The following is a 13,521-nucleotide window of genomic DNA, read 5'->3' on the forward strand; positions in this document are numbered from 1 at the left end:
TTTGCTAAAGTGACACGACTACCTAAAATGAACTGCAGATTCTGTGAAATCCCTATCACAAAGTCAGCTAGCGTTTTTGCAGAGATTGAGAAACCGATCCTAAAATTCATATGGAAATGCAAGGGATCCTGAATCACCAAAAATATCTTGAAAAAGAACAAAGTTGGGAGACTCATACTTCCCAAGTTCAAAACTTAGTACAAAGCAACAATAATCAACACCATGTGATACCAGCACAAGGATAGTCAGCGATCAACAGAATAGAATTAAGAATCTAGACATAAATTCATATATAATACTTAACTGACTTTTGACAAGGGTACCATTCAATGGGAAAAGAAGAATCTCTTCAACAAATGGTACTGGGATAAATGGATATCCACACGCAAAAGAATGAAGTTGGACCCCTATCTCACACCATATACCAGTATTAACTCAAAACGGATCAAAGAACTAAATATAAGAATTACAATGATAAAAATTTTAGAAGTTTTTGTGACCTTGCATTAGGCAATTGTTTCCTAGATATGACATCTAAAACACAGACCAAAGTAAAAAACAGGCAAATTGGACTCTCACCAAAATAAAAAACTTGGGAGGTGAGTCCTAGATGGTGGTGTAGGAGGATGCTGAGCTCGACCCTCCCAAGAACACACACATAATGTATACATATATTTAGAGCAATTCCTCCTGAGAAATGACTGAGAGCCAATTGAATAGCTTCTACACAACAAACGAGACAGAGAGAGATAGAGAGAGTGCGAAAAAGAGAGAGAGACTGAGACAGCATAGAGAAGGTTGTTTATGTTTCCCGGGCACTTGGGTAGTGGGCGGGAGCTCTATCCAGGTCCTTTGGCCAACCTGCAGGGCTGCTGTAGTGTCCCCAGCCATACTTATCAGAGCTAGCTTCAGCAGGAGGAGGTAAAGGCGTATATAACTGTGTATATATGACACACACAGTAAATCAACCACTTAAAAAGCTAATATAAAGGTTAAAAAACAAAAGTAGCAAACTTAACTATAACTACAATAAATAAGGGATACATAAAACAAAAAGATATAAAACATGACATCAAAAACATACAATGTGGAGGGGGGAATAAAAATGTAGTGCTTTTAAAATGTATTTGAATTTAAACACCTACTGGCATAAAATAGACTGATGGTAAGCACAAACCAAAAACCTACAATAAATTGAAAGGAATCAAAACAAAACACTAAAGAAAACCTGCAAATCAAAAGAAATTGAGAGAAGAAAGGAACAGAAGATAACAAAAACAGCCAAAAGACAATTAACAAAACAGCAATAAACATATACCTATCAACAATCAATTTAAATGTAAATGGAGTAAATGCTCCAATCAAAAGACATAGAGTGGCTGCATGGATTAAAAAAAAAAGACCCTTCTATATGCTACTTCCAAGAGACTCACTTTAGATCAAAAGGCACACTCAGACTGAAAGTGAAAGGATAGAAAAAGTACTTATATGCAAATAGTAATAAAAAGAAAGCTGGGGTAGCAATATGCATATCAGACAAAATAGACTTCATAACAAAGAATGTAAAAAGAGACAAAAAAGGACATTATGTAATGATATAGGGGTCAATCCAAGAAGAGGATATAACAATTGTAAATGTTTACACACTCAACATAGGTGCAAATATTAATGGACATAAAGGCAGAAACAGTAATACAATAGTTGGGGACTTTAATACCCTACTTACCTCAATGGATAGATCACCCAGAAAAAAGAATTAATAAGGAAATAAATGGCTTTAAATGTCATATACAACAAGACTTAAGACATTAATAGGACATTTCATCTCAAAACTGCAGATTACACATTTTCTCCAGCGTACATGGAACATTTTCCAGGATAGACCATATAGGACACAAAACAAGCCTCAAATTTAATAAGATTGAAATTATATCAAGCATATTTTCTGACCACAATGGCATGAAATTTAGAAATTAACTACAGGAAAACTGGAAAAAACACAAATATGTGGAGATGAAATAACATGCCTCTAAACAACCAATGAAAATCAAAAACTTCGAGACAAATGAAAATGAAGTATAACTTTCCAAAATTTATGGGATACAGCAAAAAAAAAAAAAAGAGGTAAGTTCACAGGTTTACAGGCCTACCTCAAGAAACAGGAAAAGTCCCAAATAAACCAAACAATCTAACTTTATACTTAAAGAAACTAGAAAAATAAACAAAACCAAGGATAAAAATCATGATCATCTCAACAGATGCAGAAAAAGCATTTGACAAAACTCGACATTCATTTATGATTAAAAACTCTCAACAAAATGGGTATAAAAGGAACTTACCTCAAAATGATAAAGGTCATATATGACAATCCCACAGCTAACATCATACTCAATTGTGAAAAATTTAAAATCTTTTCCTCTAATATCAGGAACAAGACAAGGATACCCACTCTCACCACTATTATTCAATACACTGGGGGTGCCAAAAGATGCATACAAGTGGACACTTTGGTCAACACAGCTCAAGCAGTAATTTGCCGTAATCAGAAGTGTCTGGACACTAATGGTAACCACTTTGAGCACCTGTTGTAAATTGCAGAAGTCAAACGTGACTTGTATTCATCTTTTGCTATTGGTACATATTAACTATTACAATTTTAATAGTTTTTTCCTTTCTTAAAATGTGTATACATTTTTTGGGCAACCTCTGTAGTACTGAAGTCCTAGCCACAGTGAGCAGACAAGAACATAAAAGGCATCCAAATTAGAAAAGAAATAAAACTTATTATTTGCAGATAACATACTACATATATAGAAAACTGTAAAGAATCCACCAAAAATAGAAAGAATTAAGTAAAGTAGCAGGATACAATATTAATATACAGAAATCTATTGCATCTTTATACACTAATGAATGATCAGAAGGAGAAATTAAGAAAACAAGCTCATTTACAACTGCATCTAAAATAATAAAATACCTAGGAATAAATTTAACAAAGGAGGTGAAAGATCTGTACTCTCAAAACTATAAGACACCGAAGAAAGAAACTGAAGAGGACACAAATAAATGGAAGGAAACACGGTGCTCATGGATTGGAATGATTATTAGTTAAAATGACCACAGTATCCAAAGCAATTTACAGATTCAATATAATCCCTATCAAAATACCAATGGCATTTTTCTCAGAACTAGAACAAATAATCCTAAAATTTATATGGAATCACAGAAGACCAAAAATAACTAAAGCAATCTTGAGAAAGAAAAGTTGGAGGTATCAGGTTCCCTGATTTCAAACTATACTGCAATGCTGTAATGATCAAAACAGCACGGAACAGAGAGCCCAGAAAGAAATTCTCACTTATATGGTCAATTAATCTATGACAAAGAAGGCAAAGAATATACAGTCTCTTCAACAAGTCATGTTAAGGAAAAATGGACAGACATATGTAACCTCCCCAAAACAAGCAAACAAACAAAAAACAAAAACTGGACCACTCTTCTATATCATATAGAAAAACAAACTCAAAGTGGATTAAAGATTTAAATGTAAGACCTGAAACTATAACACTCTTGTAAGAAAACATAGATAGTAAACTATTTGCCATCAATATTAGAATTATCTTTGTGGATATGTCCCCTTGAGCAAGGGAAATAAAAGCAAAAATAAACAAATGGGACTTCATCAAACTAAAACGCACAGTGAAGGAAACCATCAATAAAACAAAAAGACAACCTACTGAATGGGAGAATATATGTCAGTGATACATCTAATAAGGGGTTAATGTGCAAAATATCTAAGGAATTCATATTAAAACCAATAATAATAAAAAAAATCTGAATGAAAAACAGGCAGGGACCTGACTAGACATTTTTCCAAAGACATTCAGATGACCAATAGCCACAAGAAAAGGAGCTCAAAATCACTCATCAGGGAAATGCAAATAAAAACCACAATGAGATATCACCTCACACCTGTCAGAATGGCCATCATCAATAAATCAACGAACAAGTGTTGGTGAGCATGTGGAGAAAATGGAACCCTCCTGCGCAGTTGGTGGGGTTGTAAATTGGTACAGTCATTATGGAAAACAGTACGGAGATTCCTCAAAAAATTAAAAAAAGAACTACCGTATGACCCGGCAATTCCACTTCCCAGTGTTTATCCGGAGAAATCCAAAACACTATATTGAAAAGCTATATGCACCTCTGTGTTCATTGTGGCATTACTTACACTACCCAAGACATGGAGGCGACCTGTGTGTGCATCCGTAGATGACTGGATAAAGTGGGCATGTACGCAACGGAGCATTACTTAGACATGACAAAGAATGCAATCTTGCCATTTGTGACCACATGGAGGGACCTACAGACTCTTATGCTAAGTGAAATAAGTCAGACAGAGAAAGACAAATACCGTATGATCTCACTTATATGTGGAATTATGTGACATCTGAAGCAAATGAAGCAAAACAAAAAATGACTCACAGAAACAGAGACCAAACTGATGGTTCTGGGGTGGTGAGGGTGAGGGATGGGTGAAAAGGGAAGGAGAATACAGTCAACAATAATGTGATGAGTTGGCACAGTGACAGTGGTCACTACACTTAGTGTGGTGAGCACATTATAAGGTATATGTGTTGAATCACTCTACTGTACACCTAAACTAACTGAATATTGTATGCTAAGTATAATTAGAAAAACTAAAAGACAGGTATGACTGCAGAGGAAGGGGATACAGTTAAAAAAAAGGATATTGTAAAGACTAATCCAGCAGTGTCCCACAGAATCAAGTGAGTCACTTATGTAATTTTAAATTTTCTAGTAGCCATCTTTAAAAAAGTAGAGAGACAGGTGAGATTAATTTTAATAATATACAGTACCTAACTCAATCTATCCAAAATGTTATTATTTCAACATGTACTCAATATAATTGAGATACAAAATAGAAACTTGTATTTCAAGAGACATTGTCAAGAAAGTAAATAAAGGCCGGCCCAGTGGCTTAGGCGGTTGGAGCTCCCTGCTCCTAACTCTGAAGGCTGCCGTTTCGATTCCCACATGGGCCAGAGGGCTCTCAACCACAAAGTTGCCAGTTCAATTCCTCGAGTCCCACAAGGGATGGTGGGCAGCGCCCCCTGCAACTAAGACTGAACACCGCACCTTGAGCTGAGCTGTCTCCCGGATGGCTCAGCTGGTTGGAGCGCATCCTCTCAACCACAAGGTTGCCGGTTCAACTCCCGCAAGGGATGGTGGGCTGTGCCCCCTGTAACTAACAACGGCAACTGGACCTGGAGCTGAACAGCACCCTTCACAACTACGACTGAAAGGACAACTTGACTTAGAAAAAATCCTGGAAGTATACACTGTTCCCCAATAAAGTCCTGTTCCCCTTCCCCAATCAAACCTTAAAAAAATAAATAAAGAACTTATAACAGAAAATATTTGCAAATCATGTATCTGATAAGGACCTAGTACCTGGAATATATAAAGAACTCTTACAACTCAACAACAAAAATACAATCCAATTAAAACACGGGCAAAAGACTTAACACACATTTTTCTAAAGACATTCAAGTGGCCCACAAGCACATGAGAAGATGCTCCACGACATTAGTTATTAGGGAAATGCAAATTTTTGTTACATTACATAGTGTTATCTTCACACCCACTAGAAATGGCTATAATTTTTCCAAAAAGGAAAATAAGTGTTGGTGAGGATGTAGAGAAATTGGAATGCTTGTACATTGCTGGTGGGAATGTGAAATTGTACAGCTGCTTTAGAGAACAGTCTGGCAGTTTTTCAACAATGTAAACTAGAGTTACCACATGACCCAGCAACTCCACTGCTAGGAATGTACCAAGAGAACTGAAAAGGTATGTTCACACAAAAACCTGTACACAAATGTTCCTAACAGCATTACTTACGACAGCCAAAAGGTGGAAACAAGCCAACACTCACCAATGGCTGAGCGGATGGACAGAATGTGCTACATCTACCATCATGGAATGTGATTCAGCCACAAAGAAGAATGAAGTGCTGATGCGTGCTACAACATGAACGCACCTTGCAAACATCAGCCAGACACAAAAGGCCACACATTGTATGAGACTATTTATATAAAATGTCCAAAACAGGTAAATCCTAGAGACAGGGAGTAGATTAGTGGTTCCCGGGCTGGCAAGAGGATGGGAGGCGTGAGTGGTTACCATTAATGGGTATGGGGCTTCTTTTCTGCGGTGATAAAAATTGTATGGAGTTAGTTGTGATGGTTGTACAACCTTGTGAATATACTAAAAACCATTGAAATGGTTTACCCTTTAAAAGGGCGTATTTTATGGTATGTGAATTATATCTTAATAAAAAACAAAGAAAATCACCTCCCACCCCCTACCAATCTGAGTCTGACTGCAGCAGGAGCCCGTTCCAACGGGCCTCTGTTCTCTCCCCTGGTACGCTGAGGTGGAAGGCTGAGAGCTCACTGCTTAAAATGTTTATGCATACTGATAACCTTCAAGGGTATGATTCAATGTCACAAAAATTTCAATATCTTCCTCATCAATAAAGCAAAAATATTTTATTTACACATGTAAAACTGCTCCATTCTTTTTAGAATTTGCTGTTTTTAAAAGAATGCTATACAACAAACAAGGCTAAAAACAAGTCAGATATAATATATTACCAATCAATGTATATTTTGGAAATGTTTTCTTATGCTCATCCCTTCATTCCACAAATATTTATTGAGCACTTACTGTGTGCAAAGCACTCTACTAGGTATGGGTATACAGTGGCAAGGGACACAGTTTAAGGTCCCTGGCTGCTGCTGTGCAGCTGCCGTTCTGGTTGGAAGCAGCTCAACCACAAACAAGGGCAAAAGAAATGATCTGAGTGAATGGTGACCTTGAAGAAAAGAAAATGGAGTGACGCACGCCCCAGGGGGCACTACCACACAGGATGTCCATATGCTCAGGTCCTATCTGGGCACAGCAGGAGCCAACATGAAAATACCAACAGAAACAGCGTCACTGTCCTTCCCATGGGGAGTCATGAGCTCTGTCTCTGAAACAGAGAAATTTGGGTATGTGACCTCCAAATCAGCCTTCTAAAATTTACACAAGTGGGTGAACAATACTCAGTGGCACAGTCTTTTTATTTTATTATTTATTTATTTTAATACAAAGCTTTGGCATTAGCAATTTTATGAAAAAATAAAATGTACTAAAAATAAATGCTTGTGTGGCATGATTGGTAAATGATGCACAAAAATAGGTTCTTTTTCCTTCAAGGCAATCAGTCAGAAAGCAGTTTTTTCTTCTTCTTCAAAACCATTCTACCCTATGGAATAAAAGGAAAAAAGACAGAGATCAAGAATTAGTTAAAGGGCAGATGTCAATGTTTTAAAACAGAGAAAATGATCCTAAGTGAAGGGTGGCCTAACGGGGGTTGTCCTCAACTATCTCCCAACCCCATCTGGTAAAGCCAGGAAGCCATCAGCATTTTCCTGAACTCAGCAGCTTCAGATCTGTGGTCAAGTGGTACAGTCCTAGACGTGTGTTATAACCGCCACCCCCGCCCCGCCCCAAAAGTGCAGGCTAACAGCATCTTGTTAAAAATGCAGGGACAACTGGACAATTTACAACTTTTCCTGGTTTGAACACATGTTCTAATTCCTGAGAGTCCTGACATCTGTAGCTGTTGTCTTTATAACATGTTTCCCCCTTTGTACCTCAAACAAGAGTGTTATTATTTATTTGGAATAAGATTTGAAGACTATAGACTTCCAGAGATGTATGGTTCTCGAATGAGAATTCCCCAGACTGTGTGTGCACACGTGCCCCCCTAGATCTGGTGCCTGAAAGGTACGCTCACGCCTTGTGACATTTCCCGCACTGCCCCTCTGTAGCTGGCACTGTAGGACCACCCTTCCTGAACCATTGTACAGTCTGGTTCATTTCCACAGTTCCCAAATCGTGTCTTCAGTTTTGCTCTTTTCTCTCTGTTGAGTTCCTGATGTGCTTAAAACTGCTTCATCTTTCGTTACCATACAATTCTCCAGCGTTTCCTGATTTCATCTCCTCTCTAGCACCCAAACTTCCTTCATCAATTCTGTTATTGTCACCTAACATAACTTCCTGCCTCCAGTGTCTTCTCTACCAGGCCAGAACAACTTGTCAACCACCAGGAATTATTGTTTTGCTGAAAAGCCTTAGACATTAATCACTGTTTACAAGAATAACGTCCATCCAGCAGACACATCAAACCACACAGTCCCTGAACCAGCTGTGCTTCTTCCTCACTTTGCACCCTAATTGTGCCCGGCCTGGTTCCTCAGTCGCTCCCCCAGGAACGACTGGCAGGTGCTCTGTGTCTGTGATGCTGAGCGACTGCTCCCTGCACACCAGCACCCCTGCTATTCCGTCACGTCCCCTTCTCCCAGGCTCGGGCAGCCCAGGTGAGATGGTATAGGAATGAAGGAAAGGCTACTGCAACTTCATGTCACACTCTCTGCTTTAATATTTACTGTAGTTCATATCTAAGAAAACACAATGTTTTTATAGTATCTCCTCAGAAAAACTGGTATCACATGGAAGGACTTTAAATGGGCAAATAAAACATTTTAAACTTACTTTATTTTGCTGTTTTTCTAACAAAGTATAAACAACTAATGCAGCCATAACATAACATTTTTCAGAAAGGTACTTCTGAAAAATAAAAAAAATGACCATTGCCAAAGACAGTATAGAAGTCCAATCAAAGGTCCCATTGGCTTTAATCCTCTTTCTGTCATCGTGTTTTTAGAACCCAAATTTGTCTCTTCAACTACATGGTTTGGTGCATGGCTCTCTGGTGTAGTCAGAGACAAGCAGTGTAAAAGAGATGGAACCAGAAACACTGGCGTGATGTATACGGCATTTCTTGGGGGTCACTCGGCCATCTGGGGGCTCATGTTACTCTTCTGCGTACGGATCTCGGGCTCAGAGTGACTAAAAGCAGATGTACGTACTCAGAGGAAGAAGACGGTTCATTAACAAACTGGGGCAACTCCAAATCGTTGCTGACATTGCTCTAAGAAAGGCTATCTCAGACGGGTGTTAGTGTGAATAAAAGGTATTAAAAGTTGAGAACTAAAAAAATCAAAATTCTTTGGACCAGTGCTTCTGAAGCCGCAGACTGCAGCCTATGAATGGACTGCAGCCTATGAATGGACTGCAAAATCAATGTGGGAGCTCGTGACCAGCATTAACAACGAAGTATAGAGAAGAGCAGCTCAGAGAATGCTGCATGTGTAAGGAAAACGTTTGGGAAACTTCTGTTCCCGTTATACACGTGGGAGTACTGGGTCACAATATAAAAAGTATTTCTTACAGTGGGAGATGATAAAAAAAAAACACATTTTAAAAACACTGCTTTCGATACTTAAGGTTCCAAAAGAGGTGGCCAGCAGAGAACCCAGCCGGTCCTCTGGCTCTGACCTCTCCCAAGAAGGGACCTTTGGGGGACACAGATCAGGAGGAGTGTGCCCCTGAACAGCTCCAGTCTTGTAGCTGCTGTCTGAATAAGCAGGTCCTGCAAGCTCACCAGCTTTCAAGACATCCCACGTCATGGTGGACAATTCTGACGGGCAGAAAGTTCTTTCTTACATTAAGTGGAACTCTACCTCCCTGCAGATGTCTCTAGAGCTCCAGAACTACATAGTAAACGTCACCTCTGTGAGCCCTGGATAGTCACAAATGGGACTATTACGTGGCGAGTCCTTCAAATAACTGGAGACACCTCTCCTATCACCCAGTCTCCTCCTTCTCTGAGCTAAGCATCCCCAAGACATATGATGTCTGAGATATGTCAGTGTTTCCCTTAGTCTAAGCAGAACAATTCAGAAATACTGAATAGTACGTAAAATACAGACATGCATTCCTTTAATCTAGTCTACATGTTTCTACCATGTCCCCTTGGAGGCAGACAGCTCACGAGGGCGACTGATGGGACAGCCGAAGCCCACCGGCTGGCTACAGAGGCCGGCGCTTTGGTCCTGGGTGATGCTCCAGGATTTGACACTCGCTTGTCATTTCACTAGGCTAACCACAGCAGGTTCACTTCCTCCTGCTGAGGCTCGTTCTTGATCTTGAATGTCTGGGCTACACTCCGCTGCAGACTTCGGGACATGATATCTATGAATCCAAATAGTATAGGAAGTGAGAAAGGGCTGCAGAAAACAGGGAGCTGAACCTCCCACGCTACTCAAGAGCTCTCCCACATCATCCATGTATCCTATGACTTGTTCCTCAAAACAAAACATAAAAACACTGAAAATAATTTACTTTTCTTATGTTGAGAGAAAAATGGATCGATACAAAGATAAGCCTGTAAATGCTGGGCTTTAGCGAGGTTTGTTTGAATAATGATGTGGAGAAGAAAAGCTCCTTTGGGAATTGCACTTCAACAACCTTGTTTACGTAGGTACTACGGAACAGTGTGTAAAGCAAATATATAAACGTTTATTTGCTTCTTTGACTACTACTCTGTTTATTTTTCCAGTCTCAAATTGATTAGATTTGCAGTGTTGAAAAAAACTACAGCACCGTTAGTCATGGTTGAGTACTTAAATAAATAGTACGTCGCCACAATAGAAGGGGGAAGACAGCAGGGACGCGGACTTTCAATTGACTTCCGAGTTAAGCCAATAGCGTCAAGCTGTGGGAGGCGAGCGCTTTCACCCCTAGGGGACAGCAGTCCACGCACTGCAGGTGGAGGCGTGGGCCCACCGGGGGCCACACGCCTGCCCTTATCATCTGGCCGGCAATGCTTCATCTTGCCACAGGTTTTCACAAGTGACTAGACTGGGTCAAGGTCTTGCTGAAATCACAATAGACAAGTTCAGTGTAATACGGTCAGAAAAGTACACTGTATTAGTAGGTGGTATGCACTGAGGTGAAGTTTACTATCTATTTCCAGACAGATCACTAATGTAAAAAGATGGAATCTATATAGAAAATTTTTCTTACAAATGAATATGGTTATCTAGAAAATTGAAACAGCTATTAATCTGAAAAGGCAATCTCATTTTAGCTGTAAGTTTTTGGCAAAGGCAAAAAGGGAAGTAAAATAGATTTCAAGTAATTTATTAACAAATAATAAATTTATTTGCTAAAATAAACTTTTCTCTAGAATTAAAATCACATAGGAATTTTTCATCAAATTTTGGAGAGACAACGAGTAAGAGTGACGATTATCTTTTATCTCCTACAATTAAAAAAGGCTTTTTAAAAATTAAGTAATTCATATTATCAAAAAAATAAACATAAAAAGCACAATAGGAAAGAAAAACATCACTCAAAAGTCTACTAAATTAAGATAATCACCATTAATATTCTGGTGACCATCTTTCATGCATCCATATGTGCACACATGCGCGCACATACTCTCTCTTTTGCTCTCTCTCTCTCTCAATGGGATCATGAAAATCAGCTTTCAGGGTGATTTTGATTGAAGGCACAGAAATAATATTCAAATGAACAACTGCAGTATCCACCCTCTACAAAGGCTGATGGGAGAAGGGTTGGACTAAGACATGAATCTAAGATCTATGACTCAGACTGAGTCATGCAGGCATTTTGCATGGAACTGACATACAGTGGTACCTCGGTTTTCGAACGTAATCCATAAGTTCTGAAACATTGGAAAAGAGCCGACAGCTAGGCCTCAGGATCTTGCACTCAGCAGAAGCCGTGTGACATGTTCGACTTCTGAGTCATGTCTGAAAACCAAAGCATTTACTTCCGGGTTTATGGCATTCATAAACCAAAATGTTCATCAATGGAGACGTTCAAAAACCGAGGTACGACACTGTATTTTGGCCCAGTACTCTGATTGCTACTAGGTAACATGTCTATTGAGCATTTTTTAAAATACCTGATGCATGGACTGAGAATCTGGCAGACCCTGAGTGACAGCAAGGTGACCATTAAGTTACTTAAAAACTCCGTGCAAGTGCCCAGAGTGCCACTATTCGCTGTGACTGGTTTTCACTCATTTGTGAAGTTTTGAAGAAGTGGGTTTACATTATCATCTAGTCTGATGGGTCAGTATGGGAGTAAGCAAAAGAGGTGACTGCAGGTGAAATAAATGGTGCCCTCCAAATTGAGGTTTGAATCATGGGCATTCACAGAGCTCCTATGATTCTGTATTCTATTTCAAGAAGAAAAGTAAATTCATTTGCCAAACGATAAAGGCAGATGGCCATCTTACTCACAGGACTTAAAGACTCTCAGTGGAATTGTTTGGGCTAACATTTATTGAGCACTTATTACGTAGCAGGCACTGTGCTAAGCACTTCATAGGCTCATTCTCACAACCACCCTACGACGTACTGCTACCATTATGCCTGTTTTATGGATGACCAAAACGACCTTCAGATAAATGTAACTGCTCAGATCTCACAAGCAAAAAATGGAGGAGCAAGGAGTCCTATACAAGTATGTCTGCCTCAAGAAGCTGAGCAGTTAACAGGCTGAGACTACTCATGTGAAGGTTGAAGAATGCCAACTGACCATGACACCCTCTCGATATGTAACAGGTCAGCGATGCCGATGGCACTACTTACAGGCATCTAGCTGAGAGATCAGGTGAGAGGTAATAAAATCATGTCACTGAAGTGACATGAGGTAATAAGAGGTAATAAAATCATGCCACTGTTTCTACAGCTGGGCAATGAGCATTCGATTAAATCAATGACACGAGCTTGGTTGGCCATTACTGATCAATTAGAATGGCGGACAGAACTGAACACGGAGAGCACCTGACTTCCACCTGTACCACTTAGATTCGAATTTGGGCAGTGTCCTGGGGATGCTTCCATCTCTCATGAGTTCGCCTGAATACTCGTAAAAGAAAAGACTGAATTACATCCTTCAGTAAATGTCCCAAATTTAAACAAAACCAAAACCCTTTTCTGTATCTTACCCCTGTGAAAGCTACTCTTGAAAAAAATCACTGATCAAAACGGCCCTTAACAATTAGTCATCTAGTCCCATTTTCCATCCTCTGAAAAACGTCTCACCTACAGCAGCCTGATAAGTAACAGCCAGCGTCCTAGTCCTGGGCATTCTTGCGGCAAACCATCTCACTGGTAGGCAGCCAACTGACACATGGCCTGCCTTTTAAAACTAAGGTGAAACCTGCCTTCCTGTCAGCTACCCTGTGGTCCTCACTTTGCCTTAGGGAAATACAATTTAAGTTACTTTCTTTTCCTCGACTGTCTTCCTAGTATTTGGAAACAGCGGGTCTTCCCAGTTGCTTCCTTCTTGGAAAAGCCAACTCACTGTTCCTTGACCTTCTGGCCAGGGTACCAGTGCTCCACCGAAAGCTCAGTATATCAGATTCTAGGTCAAGTGTGATGGGCACGGAGTAAAGGGGGCTGTTCCTGCCAGTGATCGGGACATGGACGTGGTTTACGTCCTAGACCATACGGCACCCTTGGCATTTGCATTACATTGTTGATTCACGCTAAGCCTGTGGCTAAT

At 39.6% G+C, this 13,521-nt stretch overlaps 1 protein-coding gene across 3 annotated transcripts in view; it reads right to left on the minus strand.

Annotated features, from left to right (window-relative positions):
• RNF130 (ring finger protein 130) overlaps positions 1-13,521 on the minus strand; it is a 114,142-nt gene that overhangs the window by 15,355 nt on the left and 85,266 nt on the right. Inside the window, exon 9 of one of the 3 annotated variants that reach the window (XM_081035852.1) lies at positions 6,552-7,336. The exons of 1 other annotated variant lie outside the window; for it this stretch is intronic. In XM_081035852.1, coding sequence (XP_080891978.1) covers positions 7,321-7,336 — 16 coding nt within the window. In that variant the 3' untranslated portion in view covers positions 6,552-7,320. Of the gene's footprint in view, positions 1-6,551; positions 7,337-13,521 lie in introns of those variants that run through there. One more of the 3 variants, XM_081035854.1, reaches the window with a different exon arrangement.

This window comes from Rhinolophus hipposideros, assembly GCF_964194185.1.
Source record: "Rhinolophus hipposideros genome assembly, chromosome: 23".
NCBI lineage: Eukaryota > Metazoa > Chordata > Mammalia > Chiroptera > Rhinolophidae > Rhinolophus > Rhinolophus hipposideros.